Genomic DNA, 21,273 nt, shown 5'->3' with positions numbered 1-21,273 from the left:
CTAAAACAAGCCCTTTTCCTTCTTAAGCTGCACTTGTTTCCATCTTGGTAGAGACTCGAACTCAGTCCTCTCCATGTCGAATACCAAGAAAAACTCCTCATTTGACAAGTAACGCTATAAGAAAGAGGAAAAAAAACGCAACATCGCCTTATTCGCGGTTCGGTCATTCTTATCGGCTGGAGAATTTGTACGAGTTTATTTCACAACCAACTCAGTACAGAGGGTCAATGACCAAATAAACTTAACCAATCATATTGATATATTGTCGGTCCAATTGTTTTCCAAGTATTCTGTCAAGCACTGTCGAGTTGATCCCGCAGAGCCAATGTAAATGTTTCTTGTAGTTTCATGGGCTTACTCTTCTAAAATAATTTACCTACACAAGGTACTTTTTCTCTAACTTCCAACTCAGTGTTCCGTTTTGTTTTGTTTTGTTTTGTTTTGTTTTTCTCAAAAAACTTTTATTAAATGCCTTCCATGAGTAAACGGAACCGCGCTTGAAGTTTATGGAGTCTTTCCAGTCACGCAGTTGTGGAATTTTTTCTAAACAATTTCAATTCAGCAAGCTTGCTAGGGGCTGCACCGGAAGAAATTTGGCCGTTGATCTTTTTTGTACGGACCTCGATGTACTCGGTCCATATTACCCGATATTTCCCCAGAACGACCCTCGCGCGTGATTAATATACCCTATGCAAATATGGCGGACCACTCGGTCGTCGCTCGGGACGAGTTGCGTACGTGAAAGCGAGGCCAGTTGGGCCTCGGTGTTATGTTTTGACAATGCTTCCCCAAAACAATCTTGCTTCTTCGACAATCTGCTTTGTTTTATTTCGCTATGCCTACGAGTTTTTGTGTTGCTGAATACTATCAGAAGGGAGTGAAATCTTCCACAGGAGAGAAAGTTTTTTTTTAGTTTCCCTGTTCGCCCCTGAGGGGAAAACAGACGAAGGAAAGGAGTTCACGATCGCTGAGGGAACTGTAAAAGTTTGTTTCCTACATTTCAAGCTAGAAGATCTTAGAATATGTGTCACCGATCGCATTTAGCTCCAAGTCGTTGTCATTTGGCGCAATGTTTCAATGACGGGAGCAGTTGAAGTTCATTCCCTTGGTGATTCCACCGTAATATTTGTTTCGTGCAATTCGGTCTGAGTAAAGTGGTGGCGGACGTAGACAACTAATTGTCTTCTTCTTTTGAGACAGAGAATGTATTTCAAGAGGAGCTTTTCTTTACCGTGGGGAAAGTGCTGGCCAAGCAAATCGTGTTGGAACACCACCAGACACCGCATAAGCTCGTCATTTAAACGATTTTCTAAGATCTTCCAACCTGAAAATGTAGTGAACAAACTTCACTTTCCACGGCGATCGTGAACTCACTTCCTTCGTCACAACGAATTGCATGGATCCACTATTTTTCCTTAGACTGAAGCGAACGTTGGACAATTTCTGTCCCTTCTGGTGACATTCAGGAACACAAAAACTCGAAGGCATAGCGAAATAAAACAGACCAGATCGTCGACGAGGCAAGACTTTTCTGGGGAAGCATTGTCAAAACTAGTCTCGCTTTTATGCAACTCGTCCCGGACGACGAGCGAGTGGTCCGCCATATTTGCATAGGGTGTATAAGACATGATGTAATACCTCTCTGTTTGTCTTATCGATTCCTCCAGGGAGAAGATGAGATGGCTGCGCCAAGACTTCATACGAGTAGCTAGAACCATCTGTTTCAGTGAAGTCGCCACTGTTATTGTTATTCATTGCTTTCACAGTCTACAACAAAGTAATGAAGATCAGAAAACATTAATCACTTAATAACTGGCCCTCAGTTTTTTCCCCAGAACATTGAGGTCGAGGAGAAATAAAACTCAGTTTCCCTTGGGGTCAGTCATTAAGTGTTTTGTGATATTTCCCAACTCAAAAATAGAAAAAAATCTGCAAAAAAATTTTGACTTAAGCCAGCACAAAAAAAATTGGCCGCGGTTTCAAGGTGAACGACCTGATCACGCGCCAGTCGAAAGTTCAAGTTGTTGTTTCTCTAGGGAGTTATTGAGTTTTGTTCGTTCAAGGAAGTTAGTGACCTTTGACCCACGACACGTAAAACGTTCTCCTCCATTCGGAAAATCGTATTTGAGTTGCGAGGTATAACCATTTTTTTCCCCACGATGTTAATGTTGTACAGATGAAGTCCATCAAATAGAGCGGTTTCGATGTACATACAAATTCTCGAAACCGATACTAAAAGAGGTATACGGTACTCACTGTACGAAATTGATATATTGAGTTTAGAGATTAAAAGCGTTCGGAACTGAGAGCTAATTGAACAATTTAGAAAACGAAACAAAGAAAAGAAACGGTTGTTATTTTTGCACTGCGAGCCTACCTGTGTAGTTATTCGTATCTCGGACACTTTTTTGATGCCTTCCTCTCCCATTTCTTGTTTTATCTCTTCATATGTCTTTCCTTCCTGAAAGTGGAGATGAGAAGTAGAGGACTCAATACCGCGAGGTCTCACTGAGTTAGACCAAAAATATCTACCTTGGGAACGACTGGGTTAAGTGACAAATCACCGATTCTTTCACTGACAATAATGAAAAATTCAAACAAACAAAAAAAGTTACAAATAGTGTCGACATTTTAAGCCATTTCCAGTTGTATCTTGTAATTGTTGGATTCTATTAGACCATTATCGTATTCTCGGTATTGGACTGGAACTAGCTTGAAATGGAGGCTCATGCGGGGGAATATCATGAAAAAGAGGTCAAAGTCATTTGCATTTGAAAAGACTCCCCGCATTAGCCTCAGTTGCAAGCTAGTTCCAGTCCAATACGGTCTAAGAGACCGTTTTCGTATTTTCAAAACCTTGCTAATCGCATTCACCAGAGCCCTCTGACTTCTGCATTTTTCGTGAAGTGATGTTTACCAAATGCCGTCATTCAGCGATACCGTGACGTTCCTGTCAGAGTAGATTCATTCCGAGGGGGGTGCTCTATAAATCATTGGGTAGGGTGTGCCGCTGGGACACTGACACCCTCAACCTACCCATGATCATCTTGATTTTGCAACCCTTTTGTAGACTAGGCACCAAAAACTCCTTCCCTATCCCAGACTAAATTATCTATACACCGACCACTTTTCCGCTAAATCATACTCTATACTAGACCAAAAACTGTCTGATTTCTATACCCTATCCCTGACTAAACTTCTTGAAAACCATTCCCGCTCGCTCGCTTCCTTCACAACCAATTTTGGCCAGTCGATCTAAACCTAGTCTATCTTAACTCATTATGGAGCAACTAGGCCAAAGAACAGTTTTATATAAAATAAGCATACTTACGCTCCATTTGTCTCGGTCCCAGGCCTGGAAGTGTCCAGTGAAATTCAGAGGCTCGTATCCCTGTTTAACCTGTATTATCATCGTATCATCCAAGGTTCGACCAGAAGGGTCAGATCGTACATAGTCCTTCAGAAAGAGGAAAAAAAAAAAAACAGAGGACGCTCATAAAACCATTGCATTAGCTGCTATCGCACTTCCCAAATGTTACAAAGGATATTAACGGACTGACGCAGTCGAGACATGATAAAGGGAACACTTACGAGAAATATCACCTCTATTGCCCCAATTTCACGCTCGATCGTGAAATTTCAAAGACATTTCGCACAAAACTCATCAACTGACTTTCAACTGTTCCATGAGAAGATGCAATCAATTGGGCAAACTTTATAGTTTGAACATGCGCCTAAGCGTGAAACCATCCATTTAAGACCAACCAGCGCCAGAGGCGTACCTTCGAACCTTTGACCAATCAGGGTGAGCAGAGCATTTTCAGTTGCTTTGTGAAATATATCATCAAAAACTTGATTATTGTATGATGCAATTCAAGAGTTTTCATTGGCTTAGCCATCATGGTATGTGAACGAGCAATTATGCCATGCATTACAATTACGGTAAGCGTGGGCGTAAGTTTTTGGGGCGTTTTTGTTTTTTTCATTTTAGTTTTCTTACATATTTTGCAGGCGTTTTTGATAAGACAGTTACTCCACTCGCAGTTGTTGGATATGAGATGATATAGCTAACGCCTCGTTGGCTATTTATAATCTCATATCCAACGCGCGCTCGTGGAATAATTTTTAATTTTACCATGGCCACGGTGACAGCTTCAGCTTTCTCGACTTCGTTTGCTCCATCTCCAATCCAGACGAACACCTGAGGAGAATAAAGGATCGAATCAGTAATAGACAAAACTTATTTCATGCATTTTTCAGAAAACAATTCACTTCATTTACTGCAATATCTGGCAGAAATCTCATGCGTCTGTTAGTCGCGAGAGCTATGATCCACTGATAAACGAACAAACGGTAGAAAAATGTCAACTTTTACACAGAACTTTATTTTTCTCTATAATACATATAGGACCCTGCGCGCGCTCTGATTGTTAAAAAAAACCCATGTTTTAACAGAGTATAAAACATAGAAAAAGCGTGTTATATTGTTTTTTGCCACATTACCTCTACATCATAAAGCAAATGAAGAAGCCTAAGCCATGTATTACACTATGATAAAACACTCCAGATATTTGAGAACACTCGAGAAATGTAGAGAACACTCGCCTACGGCTCGTTTTTTCTACATTTCGCTCGTGTTCTCAAATGCCCGAATTGTTTATCACAGTGTAATAGACGGCTTAGGCTTCTTTATTTGTTAAATAATCTCATTTTCCACTCAAAATTCCGCACTCAACGTTTAGACGAAAGTCAATTTCCACAGTGAAAACTGAGCTTAAACACTTTTAAATAACGAACGTGACTTCGGTATCTTCTTAGATCAAGACATGATCTACCCCTTTTTATCTGACCAGCTGACACACATCTTTTACAGTAACTGCAGAAGTTTTCGTGCGCTCATTGGCTAATTTTCATTGTTAATAAGTGGACAGACACATGAATTTATAACTTCTACCTTTTTGTTACTGTAAAAAAAAAAAAAAACAAATTGAGGTCAGTTTTTTATATGTCTGTCCTGTTACTGATCATAAATTTCGTCATACTACTATCGAAGTAGTCTGCGGATCCACTCGACTATCGCATCGTGGCCTGATCAACAGCTACTTTGACAATGTTATGACGAAATTCATGATCAATAACAGGACAGACGCATGAAAAACTGATGTTAATTTGTTGAACCCCATTACTAGAAATCTCAAACATGGTTGTTTGAAAACACGGCTTTTTTATGAAGGATAGAGGAAAGCGCCTTTTTCTGTTACCTGTTTAGACACTTTTGCACTGAACATTCTTTACTACTGTACCTCATCATAGGTGTCCAGGAACATAACATCGTCCTCAATAAGGTCCTTCAAGAAAATCATGCAACACTTATCATTAGAGCCAAGTAAATAAACGTGATATGAAATCGAAGTAAAAAACAAATCGACATGTTTACCTCTTGACAAAATTCAAATATCTCTTCCACTCTAAACGCGCCGGAAGCGTTGGAACATTGAAACAAACGAGGTGGGTAGCTGGGCTTTTCTTCCTGGGAAACGAATAAAAAGGTAAGCTCATTATTTTTATTAATGTCACTGAAAAAAAGCTTCCAAGTGAAAAAAAAGTGTACAACTTGCTGAAATAAATAATACTGATCAAACAAGAAAAAGTATTTTACGGCATATCGCGTGCACAAATGAACCACACGTCCGTATTTGGCAGGAAATCACTGTTGCATTCGAATCTACCTCTATCAGTTTGCTGTTACCTCCATACGTTTCCCTGTAGAGTATTCTTCGTATCCACCAATAGCTTCCCAAAATGTCTTCGGTTCCTTCCCTTCTCGAATTGGCTCCACCTCCCTAAAGAAGTTACAAATCGGGTGGTAATAGCTTTGTAATTAAGTTTGCGACTGACGGTTTCGGCCCGGTTCGCGATTCTAAGGACTAATATTAAGCCAATAAAGTACCAAGAGACTAAATTATAGTCTCTTAAAAGTATCAAACAAATATGCCGAATCATTTCTGAACAAGTTATAACAAGAGATGTCATGGGATAACATGAGATATCATATGGTCACATTTCTCGACCTAAAACAGTACTATTGATAGCAACAGTTTAACCTGCAAAAACCCAAATTTTTAACGCATGTCCGCTTTAAAACGAGCAGATGACTAAAAGAGCAGCTTGGCGATTCTTTTTACTGCTGAAAAATCTTTGTAGGTTACGTGCAATGAGGAACGATCTGCAACGTTGAAAAACGTAGGAAATTAGGGGCGCCTTAAAATCTGGGGGAAAAAAATGTGCTCTTGTACCTATAGCTATCCCGTAACCTGCCTTACCAACAAGCAATCAGCGAACAGTACATCGACTTAATAAAAGTGCAAAACCGTAGTTTTTCAAAAGGCTAGCATTGTACCTTCCAACCATAAGGTAATCGATTAGCTGTCTGGCATTCCTCCTTTCAGCCGCGCATGCTCCCTATAGAAAAATGAAACGAACCACTCAATCAACCGAATGGGCTGCAAAAAGTACAGTGTTGCTCAATAAAGAAACGTTCGGTAGAGTTTTCCACACTACATGGAGACCATATCAAGTAGTTTTGCCAGTATTTTTATTTTTGTTTGCTTGTTTGTTTGTTTTTGTTGTTGTTTTCACTGAGGAAATAAAAGATCAGTATCGTAAGAAATAAAAACCAGAGGCAGTTGTCTAATTCCTTGTTTACAACTCGGGTTTAAGGTGGCTTCTTCCTCTCTGCTCCTTCCACCTTGCATTTTCTGTTGCTTACTCAGAACGCAGAATTTCCACGGACGTTATAGTAAGTCCACACCATTATAACAAGGAAACATTGTTACAGCGGTAAGCTAACTAGAGGAAAATTGAAAACACTTTCAAAGAACGACTTTATAGAGTAATAACCTTTCCTCTCCACAAGAAGGCCACGAAAGGAGTCTCCAACACAAACATGTCTCCTGAATTCAGCGAGGCAGCTCTTCGAGGCACCTGAAATGTTTAGAAGCAAACACATGAAAGTAAAGGTGTAAAAGAGTTTCGTCGCTTTAATGTACGTAGCAACAATCGCCGGCTTTCTACATCTTGGAAACTCTTCGTTTTAAGTTAAGATAGTTAGAACAATAAAAATTATATTAACAAAACCACTTGCTTGTTGGAATAAGAAATGTTCCTAATCCTAAAAATAAATTAATAAGTCAATTATTACTAAAATAAGAAACTGCCTAGTTTGTTCGTCAATGTTGAGCTGATAATGGTTAAGTGACGGTCGGTGTGTCGACTGAAACAATGGACGCTCCCAGTGTTAGCCCTCGTGTAGCACGAGCTTCTAGCTTGATAATGAACTTAATGTTAGTTCCGGTACGGTTGCGCAGTTGAAAACATTTAAAGTAGAACACCAATTCAACAGATGAACTGTCAGATTTTGCGTTGGAGTTATTACAGACCTGCATTGCTTTAGCATTCATGTCCGACGAACCACGAACATGAAACATTCTCTTGCCTTCGTGGTCGTATGTATCCTCCTCTGAACCAGCACGGTATCCAGCTCCTCTGCCACCCTGTAAATTAAGTTAATCGCTATTAAATATACTGATAATGTTAAACAACTCGTGAAGCACAGCAGGTGGACACGAGGATCCTCTTTTAATGTATCGTAACGGAAATGTTCTGAAGCTACTATGATGGGAAAGGCCGTAGCCAGCCAGTATAAGGCAAACCGAGGCACTTACCTCAGCCATTTTTTTTTTCGATTTTGTTGGTGTTTTTTTTTTTTTTTAAGGGGTAAAATAAAACACTGTCAAATACCTTGGAATAGAATTTAACCATGGACATTGCATGCCTCAGTCATACTTTTTCTGGCTACGACCCTGATATGCTCTTTACATGTAACTTACTGCTTTTTGTGATAAAAGCAATAATGCAGATGTGCAATGCGTTCAATTTATTCATGACTGAACCTTGAATGGTCGTCTTTTACATCACATGAACGACCATAGTGCTAAAACCTTGAGCGACTAGCTACAAGTTACTCTCTCACATTTGCTTGTTGATCATTGATTTTTACCTTGATAAAACTTGGTAATATCTAAATGAATACTTACTTCAAGAATTATGAAACGTCCTCGAAACATTCTCAGGAAGTGTTCTGGTTCTTTGTTTTGTACAACTCGTATCTGCAACACAAAGTAAAGAGCTTTTATTATTTTGATCAGTTAGGACTGAAAATCAGTTATTATATGGCTAGCTCCGCGAGCAGTTAAGATGAACTAAATCTTGTGCTGTGATTGGCTACCGGAGAGGACTTTATGGTAACATCTTGCCCGCCATATCACGCAAGAACATGGCTTTCTTTATGCCATATAATAAATCCTTTATTGACCAAGCGTGTTCGCGGAAGATGGCTGTACATACGCCGGATTGCATCGTTCCGTCTCGGTCCATAAACACACAAAAAAACTGGCGGCTAATATCCAGCCATCTTCACCTCACGCTCGGTCAATAACCCATGAGTACTTCCCTACTTCCTTACTTCCTTACTCGTCTCCTGATCGAGCGGTCCGGGTTCGAGCCCTGGCCGGGGACATTGTGTTGTGTTCTTGGGCAAGACACTTTACTCTCACAGTGCCTCTCTCCACCCAGATGTAAAAATGGGTACCGGCGAACTTAATGCTGGGGGTAACCCTGCGATGGACTAGCATCCCATCCAGGGGGGAGTAGAAATACTCCTAGTCGCTTCATGCTACAGAAACCGGGATAAGCTCCGGCCTGATGGGCCACTTGGCTCGTATGCAGACTTTATCTTTACCTTTACCTTTACCTACTTCCTTACTTAACTCCTCCCAGGCTAACCTGTGTTGCTATTCCTCCTAGTTTTTTGTCCATTTGATCAGCTAACATTGCCGATGCTGCTTTTTCGTCAATACTGCTTTTTGTTCCCTAACAAAAGTAAGGAAAAAACGGTGGTCAGCAAAAACGAGTTTCAATAAACTTGTATCTGTTTTGTCTGGGAATCCAACTCTGGCTTCATTGCTGCTGGGCGTCGAAATGCGGCCTGTGTCCTTTACCTGTAAATTACCTTGCCTAATTTATTTATTAAACTAAATAATTAAATTACTACCTGCCAAAAGTAGATTATTATTTGCCTCTTCCAATTAGCCATGAAGCTATACTTGATGACGTAAGAGTCACCACTGAAGAACACTCCATGTAAGTTTGGCTCCAGGGGATAGAGGTCATGGTCTTCAACGCGCCAGATCTGGGAACGAGCGAAGATTGGTCAGTTAAGTAAAAGCACGTGCCGTTCCCAGATCTCCTTTTGGTAAAGAGATCTCGGAAGTATTTTAGCTGTGGTTGGTTCGCTGCTAATATTTTTACCTGTGTGGTGTCACATTGAAAGTTATAACCGTGAATGGATAGGTGGGCAGGTAGGAAGTGTAGCTAGAAGATCGGTCGGTCGGTGGGTCGGTCGAGGGGCAGGCAAGCAGGTAGGTAAGTAGGTAGGTAGGGAGGAAGAAAGGGAGGGAGAGAGAGAGAGAGAGGCTGGGGGGGGGCGAGGTAGGTAGGTAGTTAGGTAGGTATACAGAGAGAGGTAAGTAAACAAACGAAAGTAAACAAATTCAATAAGAAAATATCAATAGAGTTAAATTACTAAAATCAGTATTCAAGGCAATGATAAAAATGAGAACAATAAATGTAAAAATGTCAGCAAATGCATGAAGATCCGCCACTGAGCTGAGATCCTAAACAAAAGAAGATAAATATAAAGTATAAAAACATCAAATGAACTGGTGTCTACCTCCACGTCTCCTGTTCCATCGTCTGGCAGGATTTCTGTTTTGTGTTTCTGTTTTTCTCGATCGTGCAGCTGACTGGCATCAAACTTTTCATTGCTTTGTTTAGCTTTGCGTAAGAAAATGAATCAACCAGTAAGTAAATTGAAACTATTTTAGAGCAAATTACAAACTTGTATCAAACTTTTGTTTGAAATACGTCCGTTTCGAATTTCTTGTAAAAGATCAAGAAATTACTTTGTCGCAAATTTTGGAGTGTTTATCTGGTGTTCCTCTCGTAATCATTGAACACGTACCGTTTAGCCTAAAATCATCCTCGTCCTTTTCAACTCGTGAATTGCGATACCTGGTTACGGGTTGTTGGTGGTGTGAAGATTTTTTCCCTGCCTTAAAAGACTGCTATTTTGAGGTTCTTCTATTTATAGACAGTTTCACTACGGTTGTGTATATTCATCAATGATCTTGCGCAACCTTGCCTCACAGAATACCCGCTGGCGAATGTACTTAACCGGTGAGACCTTAGACCATGGCTAAAAGAGGACAGTTTTTCACAAGATTAAGCGTACTTGCGGATAGTTTTTTCCGAGATTAAACGTACTTCCAGATATAGTTATGTATATTTAATTATATCTGTCATGTACGGATGACAGATAACACAGGGGCGGATACAGGATTTTTCAAGGGGGAGGGGGAGGGTACCTTTGGGTTGCGGAGTCAATGTTGCATGTCACCAAAATGTAGACTTGCCATAAGTTAACCTCATGAATTTCATGGTAGAATATGTTAGGCCGCGAAGCGGCCGAGCGATCGAAGAAGTCGCGAGAGGTCCGGCGGGTACTGAATAAACAAGACGAAGGACTTTTCAGAAAGTCTAATCAAAATGTTCCAATTTGAAAACTGGAACCTAATTAAAACAATTACACTAGATATACTAGCAATGCCACAAAGGCAAAATTACGATGAGTTACCTGTCAAGAGTGTATGCCTTTATTTCTGCCATAATATTCACATCAATCTTTTTAAAAAAAAATTTTTTTTTTGACTTTTGCTTCTCCGAAAAGGGGGGTGGCTAGTCCATCAATCCCCTCCCCTCTCCCCTCCGCTCTAAATTTCTGTCCCTGATTACAAAGACAAAGCATCGAGACATTTTATCCAATATGGGATATAGAACTTCAAACTTCAAGTATTATTTAACTGTCAGGCTAAACATACCTAAGGCTCCTTGTCGGAACACTTTGCCCATTCCTACTTGCTCTCCCTCGTCCCTCCACCCTGAGAAGAATTGTTTGAAGATCGGTGTCTCCCCTCCCTCCACCACACGGGTGACTTGTGTCCACTGAGGGTAGCCTTTCTTGCTAATAAATTCCTTGGAAAAGAAAAAAAAAATGCACAAATTAAAGACCCCAAGCATGATCAGATATCGTGGGTATTTTTCCTTAGGGTTGGAATAAGAGTGTATAGATGATTATAGTCGATGGTCGATCGGAACTTTTAAATGACAAATTTTGTTTAGCTTGTCCTTAGAAAAGTCCTTAGTCGTAACTAACACACGTGCATATGTTGTCAAACTGCAAAAATGTTAATTGAGACAAATAAACCGGCAAACCTTAACAGACATATCTTATTATGATACGTGCTCTCAATCAATCACCAAATTGAAAAAAAGGCTAAACATGTCTGTTTCAATTATTACTGTTACACAGAAAAGAGACGAACACTAAAAGAGTAGCTGGAATTGAAGTACGTCAGAGAACTGTTATGGGTTTGAGTTTTGAAATTCAAACACATGTCGAGGCTTACCATCCCATTCTTCATTCCTGCTTTCTTTTCGGCATCAGTGCATTTCTTCCCAACCCAGACAAAGATTCCACTGCTACCGCAGTCCAGAATAAAACAATCCTGCAGGGAAACTGTTTATTAATACAGTGGAATCACGATTTTTCGAACCTCCAAGAGAACGAAAATTGATGTAAAAAAATCGGGGGTACAATTATAATGTTTGACTGAGGGGAGGGAAACGACGTTTAGTTCGAGTTGTCGGGAGATTTGAAAAAAGTGAGGCTTCGAGAAATCGGGACTCCACAATGTAAATATATTTTCGCTCCTCTTTTTATTTCTGTGCCCAATACATTGCTTAATACAATAGCGTCAGCATTGACTCTGAGAAAAATCAAATGACAGTCGAGGTTCAAAACAACGAAGTTGTTCTCGATCGTCTCTAGAAACAGCAAAAAAAACTTGTTCAAATCCAAAACTAATTAAAAATAACATTATTATGCTGGTTTAATGACGAGACTCAACCTCTTCATAGCCAACCAGCTATAGAGCACTAAAGCGAATTAGTGTAAATCTACTAGTGATTAATGACGAAGCCGTTCTCTTATTGGCTACGCTACTCACTATCTATTCTGTTGTAAATAGTAAGTAGCCTAGCAGTGTGTGGTTGTTAACAAAATGGCGGCCGCTTCTTTGCTTTTTCGAGATTTCTAGAGTGAAGAGGATTTAGATAAAGTTTTGAACGATTAATAGATTTATACTAAAACAATTAGATTACGTGCGCGATATTTCTATGCGTGATAATAATTGAGAACACCTAGTTATTAAAACTAGTTATAAAATTGAACTGAGGTTGTTCCAGTGGTGATCATGAACTTTAAAATGAAGCAGAATAAGGGATTTTAATTTGAAGCGGGCTTAATACTTGATCAAGGAGCGACAACAAGTAGATTACAATAGGGAGGCTTTCCTTAAGCTAGCATTAGCTTCACTAAAATACAAATCGTGGGTTTTATTTTCTTGTTTATATAATTGTCTGGCACTACCTACATCACTATGATAAAACCAAAAGTATGAAAGGCATAGCTACTAACATATGAATCCAGATGCTCTTTCTTCAGAGGCATTTCATTTACAGGTGTCATTTCCAAGGTTCCGCTTTCGTCGGATACCCTGCAAAAGATACAACAAACAGAATACGAAAATTAATCACTTGAAAGAAAGCTTTTTCCTCTTACATTCAGCGACAGAATGCACAGCGTCGTAACTTTTCAGTTACCACTGCATGCACCCTCTCTCTCCAATATACGTTTATTATATATATTGTTCACAGATGGTGAGTGAAATAAAACATGGAATGGCGACTTTGCGGAGATTCAAAAGTTTCATCATTGGGGGTGTACTATCTTCACATTATCTTCATGTATGGTGTATCTATATCTCCCTGACCACAGCAAAAAAGTAATGTCATTACGCTCCCCTTCGCGATCTCAGAGTCACCGATTTTTCAGCACCTTCAGTCACCAGTAACCTTGAATGAACTTCAGCTCCAAGTTGAGGACCTTTGCCCCGACCGTGCTGTAATTCATACCCTTGAACGTCATTGAAAATTCCGTACAAAGGACACCTCTCCCTCTCTACAACAGTCGGTTTATTCTGTCCCAGCTCAGGATCTCCCAGGGTCACTGTGGTAGAGATGTTCAATTTCAAGCGTTTTAAGAAGGCTTAATGTACCGGTAAAGTAGCAGCATCTTTTGCACTTTTTACAAAACCTCTGAGCGTGCAGTAGGTTTAATGGAAAGCATTTCTATGGCAACACGTACCTGTACAGTGTCACACTTGTTTGATTGTGCTTCTCAAATGCTACATCGTCACCTCCCTCGCTAGCGTCCTTAATGTCACCACGTGACCCGAGGGCTTCAAAAAATTTGTTTTCGTCCCGGTGATCTTTTCCTTCATCTAATGGTAAAGATTACGCGTTACAGTTTAAAAAGTGGAGTGTGGGTTATTCATGAAAAAAAAAAAACCTAACAAGTTTTTGTGGTACACGTTTTGTGTTGAGTGAGGAGGAAACGGTGTTGTTCTTCTCTTACCAACTGCAACACTCCATATCAACAAAACACATGGTTGGATTTAGCTTTTACTCAAGACATTTTTCTCGAGTTTATCAGGTCCTGAATTCCTATGGTTTTCAGCTTGAATAAATAACAATTTAGAAGAAATCAGAGGCACCACTTGAAACTCATTGAAATGTTCAGAGCTAGGGATGTTACTAGTGCAAACTTGAAATGATTAAGATCAATATGATGGCACATTTATTTTACCTATGATGACAAGTTTTGCTTTTCCTCCTCTCTCTTCGTCCCTTATTCGTCTCGCCACTTCAACTCCCTTAAAATAAAATGAATAAGTGACAAAACTGAACCTTAAATGGCCCGGCACTCCTTATCTAAAGAGAAAACAAAGGAGTGGCGTCTTACCCCCCCCCCCCCCCCGCACCCCTAGTTTCCCTTTGCTACGGTTCGATTTATTAGATTCCAAATGGGTACAAGTCTATCCAATTCAGCGTTAACGAAAAATGAGGATTTGAGGCACAATCCGATAAAAAAAATCGAGCAATTTCAGGTTTTAGTGGACGAACAATCTGGTACCAGAATAATTTTATGTATTTTACAGTCATTTTTACATGTTCTTAAAGCTAAATACATAAATAATTGCCTGAAATAACACCGAAAACAATTTCCCATGGGACCAAGAGAAAATAAGTTTCAAAGTTCAGAGAACTTGTGCAAACACAGGCAAAATTTCATCACCAGTTTCATTTCACCAATACTTCCAAGTGTTTCATACGAAGTTTAACATTCGTTTTCGACGTTTGATGTTGCTAGAAATGAGTTTTTTTGAGAAGATATTTAAACAGTCGTACAGAAGTTTGCAATACAGTGTAAATAATCTTGGTACTAGGTTTGTCCACTTCTTACTCGAACTTCTGGTGGATCCCATCTTAATAGTTTCTTTTTACCTTCATTCGCTCCGTTCTGCTGCACTGAGACCCGTTCCAACAATGGATGGTCATTCCTTCGTCCAGAATAAACACATCTCCTTTGTTAAGTGAGGTGTAATGTAGTTCAACCTACGAGAGAAAATCAACTACGCATTGCATTGATGAACCCTTCATTGTCTCCGTGCCCTGAAAGCCTTAAATGTAATCTACAATGTCATCTGTTTCAAAATAGGAGGTTAAAGCATTGCTGGAAGACTCTGAAACAATTAGCGACGGGGGTGACGGAACTCCTTATTTCAGGGGTTGTTCAATTTTTAATTAACATTCGTGTTGCTTGGGCGAAATCTACTTTCTTCCCCATGCAACAAACATTGGCAATCATTTGCCAGAGAGACGTTGATACCGGCATAACATCGAAAAGGGGAATGAGGGAGCCAAAGAATCATCCGTAGATACATTTGAAGCAGTAGAGAGAGACAAAATTTGGTAAAGTGACGTTTTATACAGTGTCTCATCAACATTTGTCGCCGATTGAGTCCTATGAATCTCAATTTGACCGGAATGAACTCCAGTGCCTGAACCACTTGGTCGCGCATGCCTAACGATAGCGTGGATGGAAATAGATTACAACAAGGAGCGAGTTGACACTCGTCCACTAACCTGTGATACTCGCACGTTTCTTTTGCCCTTGACATGAAAAAGTCGCTTCTCGTACACGCCTCGCTGGACTTTTCTGAAGCCAGAATCTACACCACCTTCCAGGTATCTACAAGTGAAGTAATAAATTGTATTACATGTAATTAATTGGCCAGTCACCACGTGGTTATAACTTCAAAACCCTTCTGTAGAATTCGCGGGTCGTTATCGGAAACTTTAATCTCATAGTGTTTCACTCCACCCAGGCGTGCAAATGAGTACTGGCGAATAGACCATTTTAAAGTTACCCCGTGCTTTTGTTTCAAAATGAGTCCTCGTGCAAAACCTTTCATGTGAAAATGAGTTTGATTCGCATGAAAAAGAACCTGCATGTAGAAGAAACACATTTTCATATGATTGGTTTTGCTCGAAGACTAGTTTTGACACAGAGGCCCACAGAGTAGTACAGGCAGCCCAAATACTATTTGGGCTGCTTGTACGACCTGTGCTAGCAACTCCCCATCAAGGGGAGAAGTTACACTCCTATTCAACGCAATGGGCAACAGATACCGCAGTTTAGTACTGCACATTGATAAATATTGTTACTATAGTTAAACAGCGCACATACCTTATTCCTTTCGGAAAATAGTTCAAAAATTTCCTTGATTCGTGATCTTGAACCTTAGTGGAAAATTAAAGAAGCGAAAGTGATTTTAATACTTTTGCGGGCATGTTAATATAGAATCCAACGGTTTGCTTTCAGCTAGACAGATTGATCTGTATATAAGTGCGAACCCGATTTTTCCAACCCTAGGTTTTTCGAACTTCTCACTTATTAAAGTTATTGGAAGCAAGTTTTTGCTCTCTTTCAAAAAAACTTTCGAGAATTTTATTGTCGAATTTTTGCTCCTCCTGAGTTCTTGTGATGGACATCCTCGCCTGTTCAATGCGTTCATTTAGTTGGAAACAGTGAAAAAAGCTACGCTCCTCTCTCCCCTCCACGCCGATTTTTGAATTGATCTCTAACTAATCTAGAACAAGTTATGGACAAGAAGATTACTCCTCGTCGTTTTCGTGCTCCAGAAATTAAGATAATTCCTGCGCGGGTTGTGTGCCACTATATGTTCCTGCTGAACATTTTACCGATTTTACGTTGATTTATATCAAACTTAACTAAAACCGTGTGGTAGGACTCTGCAGTAGTATACACTGATTAACTGCATCTCTATCAAAACGGAGTGCCGATACACCTTTCCAATTGTAACAGGTCCCAGTTGTTTCAAGGGTGGACGATGCAGTTCATCGGATAAATCACTATCCAGTGGATACTGAGGTGTTAACACTGAAATTCAACCATACTCTACTGAACAGCGATTTATCCGTTGGATACTGTATCCACCTTTTGGGCACAGTCGGACGCTTGACGAAGATCATCTTACAGTGGACAGTTAAGTCTGCTTTACACCGTGTTCTCTTAGCTAGAAAGGGTTGATTGCACAGAAGACAGAGAATACCTCTAGGTTCTCGATATCAATATTCATACCTCCCTGTACTGTACCGGTCCACCCCCGAGATGATCATCCAATTCTACTGTCTTATAAGCAGCCACACCTTGCTCGTCCTGTCAGAAAGCAGTGTTAACCAAATGAGCAGAGATGTTCTAATGTCTTGGGAAACCTCAATTCAAAGATTTTCACCCAGGTATTCACCGGCAGAAATATTTACAGTTTGGTTTTATCATAGATGAGAGATCTGTATTACACAAATGCTAAGAGAGGATAAAGAGTAAGAGAGTAAATTCTCCATATACGCATAGTCCTCATGGCAATCCCTCTCAAGTTATTTTTAGATATGCGCGGATGATGTTGTCACGTAGGTGATGGAAATGTGTCTAGAGCCGCTTGGGCTGTTCACGTAAGCAAAAGGTGGCTGTTGCAACAATTTCCCGAGTTTTTCGAAACCTGGAGTGTCGAAAAGATTACCTTAGAAATAAGGCCTATATATATGGTGATTAACTCTGTTATGTTTGTTCTCTCTAGCTCTTGACCGATGAATTCTCTCGTGTTTTCAAACTATCCATTCACTAACCACACAAAAAATATTGATAAAAGAAATATATATATAAAAGAAACTACACACAAACAACAAAAATAAAAAAAAGAAAGTACCTGGGAAGTGTTAGTACCAAGCCAGAAATGAATATCCCACTCAAGATGAGATTCAACTTTTCTGGTCTAAAAATAAACAACTGAATAAACAAATAAAAACAAACAAATAGTATAAAATAAGCCATAAAAATCATAGTAGAGGGGTACTAAATTCATATGAACCTCACCGATAGGCAAATATACGAATCTCCTGAGTAAAAGGTGCCATATGTTTTAACGTCTTGAGCGACGACTTTCAATTTCTGTGGGGAAAAAAAAGGCGGCCAAGAACGACTTTGAAGCTAAGACAACCAATTACATTATTAACAAATATTTCTGTTCATTTACAAAGATGAATGCAACCTGCAAGGCGTACGGGTTGAACGGAAATTCACGCCTGCATCTCGCGCTTATTGTTGGCTGCGCGTGCGAGAGCCTAAGGCAGCGTCCACACTAGGCCGGCGGAATTTTAAAACGTAGTTTACTACGGTTAGGCTTACCGTCCACACTAATCCGTCACGAAAATGGAACTTTTCAAACCGGAGGAATTTGAAAACGCCGGCTTTCTGTTTTAGTGTGGAGGGAAAACATTTTGAAAACGGAGCTTTTCGAAAACTATGGCGTCGCGATTATCACGTGATTTCCCTGACCGAGTTTTCCTCAAACACAAATTCAAAATGAGCAGTGATTGTTGTGTTTGTAAATTTTTCCGGCGTAGTGTAGACCGAAAAAATTTGATGTGTTTTCAGAGTGAAACTTCCGTTTTCAAATTTCTCCGGCGTAGTACAGTGTGGACGGAGCCTAAGCCATCCAAAACCACGTACCGAATAACTATGTTAGTCACGAGCTTACATGAGGCGCGGTGGCCTAATGGTAAGCGCGCTGGACTCCGGATTGAGCGGTCCGCGGGCTCAACCTCTCGCCAGGGTCGTTACGATTTGTCAGTTGTCGTACATGTTAACTGTTGGTTTTCATTGGCTCATGAGACCGAGTAGCGTCTGCATTTGTGTATTTCGCAAGAGTGTTTCTAATTAACGCCATTTGTTGGGAAATTTCCCTAACAAAGGGTGCTAGTTATCAATAACTTACTGCGTCTGTTTATGTCGGATTATGCTAATGACTCCGCGCTAGTGAAAACCAGCCTTTAAGGGGGTCACACAATGCTATCGGATTCATTGGTGAATCATTGGAGTAACAGACCGTTGCATAGCTGAGTATAAAAAGTTACATTTAAACAGTCAATTCCACTTTTCTATCACAATACCTGCTCCGCAAAGAAAATGGAAATTATGAGGTTTTCATCACTTGCTGGCAAACTGCCTCAGGTTCTTTAGGGAATTATTGTAGTTGCGGCCTGCTGCCCGAGTAAGAGCTTAACTGTGATAAATAAGCCATCATTTTGACTTTTCTGTCAGAAGTTGTCTCACTTCAAACGCGAAATAGATCTCACTGGCAGATGATATTGCAACCCTCCCTCGCATTTCAGGGTTGCTTTTCTTTTCTCGGCAAAACGCGGGTGCATGCAATTAGCTTACTTTTCTCATAGCTTCACCAAATAGATTCCGTCATTCTTTGAAAATAATCTTAAGGGTGTATCTATCCCATTGCTGTTGAAATTCGAAAACGGTTCTCTTTCATGGGAGGTATAAATATTTTATACGCAAAGGACAATGGAAGCTGGCTGTCGTTGCATCTTTAAGTATAAACAAACGGTTTCAACATTAAAACGCTTTTTCACAATGTTCTGCCAGTACCTGTTGAGCATCCCAAATAAAAGCTAACAAAACAGTTTTTCAAGTTATGCTTTGCACTTGACAACAACACGCTAAAACCTAAGATGTCAATGCATTCAAAAATTTGATCTTGCAACAATTTCCTAGCTTTAATATCAATTCTGTCATCTATACGTTGACTTCGCGTTGCAAGTTATAGGGGGTCCACGTTCAGGACAAAAATAAATGAATGATATTTATTTCCTACGTGTCGCCTTAATTTCTGCCCTCGCTTTCCGCATTCGGCACACAAAAGAGCGAAATAAAGTATTGTTTAGCTTCACTGTAAATATGTTTTCTTTTTTTGAAATCCACGAAGAGATATCCTTCGCTATGATTACAACCTTGGAGGGAGGTAAAAATAATAATAAATAATAGATTATGCCGGCGTTTCTCAGTTTTATTGCATCGAGTGGATAATGGAAATTATTGATAACTACAGTTACTGCTCGTGAAAGATATAGGCTAGATTGTAATTATGAAATAATATTTGAAAATTAGAAAACCTACGTTATTCCAAATGAGAGCCAATTTTAGGCAAAACTATATTGTTTGCAATTCTCAAAGGTTAAATTAAAATCCATACATTTATATAAGGGATATACCAGAACAAAATTATCCAGAGAGATTATTTTGTTGGCTAAACGATTTTAATGGCAACTGCAATTTGTCTGACTTTACGGGCTAGTTAGGATCGAATGCTGTATTCATATGAGGTGACTCGACAAGGAGGAAACAATGTATTTGCGTATAAAACGATAATACGAGAAGGGTTGCGACCGGGCATGCCATCTGTTGAGCCTTGAACAGGTCGATAAGCCTCACCGACGAAACCGCAAAGGAAACTATTATTTGCTGAGCATTAGCACAATTACAGCCCACTCACCTCAATCCTCCATATTTCCATTCCAGGCTTCTTCCCCGCTTCAAGAAAAGCTTCATCGACTCCCATTGAAGATTCAATTAGTAAAATAAAAACAACGGAAATAACAATAAAAAAGGAATAAAACGAAGACTCTTTGAGACCGTTAGTAGCTTATTGAGACGCGGTGTGAATAAACTAAAACGTCAACTTCCCAGCGAAAACTCTGTGTTTCCCGACGTTTAAATTTGAATATGTCCGTTGTCCAAGCGACAAACACGACATGCACCTTGTTGCAGACAGAAATTTAAATAGCTGTGTTATTGAAGAGAAGGCAAACGTAATAATTGCGAGGCAGGGATGGCTCTCATTGGAGGCTCTCGTACACGTGTCGCAAATTTTTGGCCGAGCTTAACTCTTTTGTTTTGGTATAAATTACTTAAGACGGCTCATGTTTATGTACATTTTTTATTGTTATCTTAAAGCGCGTTTAAGCTTCAATTTGCGAACGGAAATTAACGTTTAAAAAATGTATTTAGAGTCGGTTTACTAGCGTTACTTCATGAAGGACTTAAACGCGCGCGAAGGACGGCCTCTTTGTGAGAAGAAATTTTCATTGCTGGCATTTAATTAGATAATAGAATATTCATAAAATCGTTAAATTTAAATTCGCGCTGATGCCCGTCACCAGTACATTCGAGAATGAAAATTTAAATACTTCACGATTATTCTCTGGCAATAAATTTAAATGCCTTTGTTTACTTACTCACGTCAGGCATCGCAAAAAAAGGCGACGGACAGTTTTAATTGCAACAAAGTAGTCCTAGCACTTAATTTACAATTATGGCTTTCGAAGGACATGCTGTTTTGTGTTTTGTTTTTCCATATTGCTCTTTCCTGTTCGATACATCATAAATTAATTTTAATTGGCACTGTTTGAGCCCTCAGTTGGTGTAAAAATGTATAAATTATTAATTGAATGATCGCTTTCCAACTGTATGCTCTCAATAAGCGCCACACGTAGGTCGAAAAACGAAGGAAATTTTCTTACGTTTTCACGACCTGAATTTTTATCGAAATGTCTCAAATCATCATCGTGGCATAACTTTATATAATGAAGAGAGTCTTTCGCGTGTGACAGATTTGAACAAGTCTATAATGCAATGCCAAGACCGCTGACCGGTAGCTATATAACATGAATAGGGCAGAGTTTCGCGGGATTATGGACGCATGTCAATCATGATCTACTTTAATTAGAGTGAGAAGACTGGTGACGAGATTATGATTTCTA

General features: G+C 39.7%; 1 protein-coding gene across 1 annotated transcript; it reads right to left on the bottom strand.

Moving 5' to 3' along the window:
* LOC145498355 (gelsolin, cytoplasmic-like) lies at window positions 1–20,739 on the bottom strand. The gene is made up of 27 exons (XM_081478278.1): window positions 20,007–20,739; window positions 17,537–17,611; window positions 17,370–17,435; window positions 16,745–16,822; window positions 15,830–15,882; window positions 15,226–15,331; window positions 14,584–14,694; window positions 13,886–13,952; window positions 13,385–13,520; window positions 12,656–12,734; window positions 11,586–11,684; window positions 10,998–11,151; window positions 9,791–9,894; window positions 9,113–9,250; window positions 8,845–8,931; window positions 8,097–8,168; window positions 7,440–7,553; window positions 6,901–6,984; window positions 6,401–6,462; window positions 5,750–5,843; window positions 5,438–5,530; window positions 5,304–5,348; window positions 4,136–4,201; window positions 3,332–3,457; window positions 2,378–2,461; window positions 1,639–1,767; window positions 1–114 (listed from the first exon to the last, which is right to left on the bottom strand). The coding sequence occupies exons 1-27, from the start codon at window positions 20,070–20,072 to the stop codon at window positions 1–3; spliced, it is 2,502 nt and encodes an 833-aa protein (XP_081334404.1). The 5' UTR covers window positions 20,073–20,739.
* Between the last annotated feature and the right edge of the window lie 534 nt (window positions 20,740–21,273).

The sequence above is a fragment of the Orbicella franksi genome, chromosome 9, assembly GCF_964199315.1.
Source record: "Orbicella franksi chromosome 9, jaOrbFran1.1, whole genome shotgun sequence".
Taxonomy (NCBI): domain Eukaryota; kingdom Metazoa; phylum Cnidaria; class Anthozoa; order Scleractinia; family Merulinidae; genus Orbicella; species Orbicella franksi.
The sequence above is the reverse complement of the archived record's forward strand: the minus strand, read 5'-3'. Positions and strand labels throughout refer to the sequence as shown.

What these genes read in the sequence shown, in the direction of transcription:
- LOC145498355 (XM_081478278.1), bottom strand. Translation starts at nt 20,072, where the DNA reads ATGGGAGTCGATGAAGCTTTTCTTGAAGCGGGGAAGAAGCCTGGAATG. An exon ending in AAGAGCATCTGGATTCATAT is followed by an intron (nt 11,685 to 12,655) that starts GTTAGTAGCTAT and finishes GTTTCCCTGCAG; the next exon opens with GATTGTTTTATTCTGGACTG. An exon ending in GACGTTTCATAATTCTTGAA is followed by an intron (nt 7,554 to 8,096) that starts GTAAGTATTCAT and finishes CTTAATTTACAG; the next exon opens with GGTGGCAGAGGAGCTGGATA.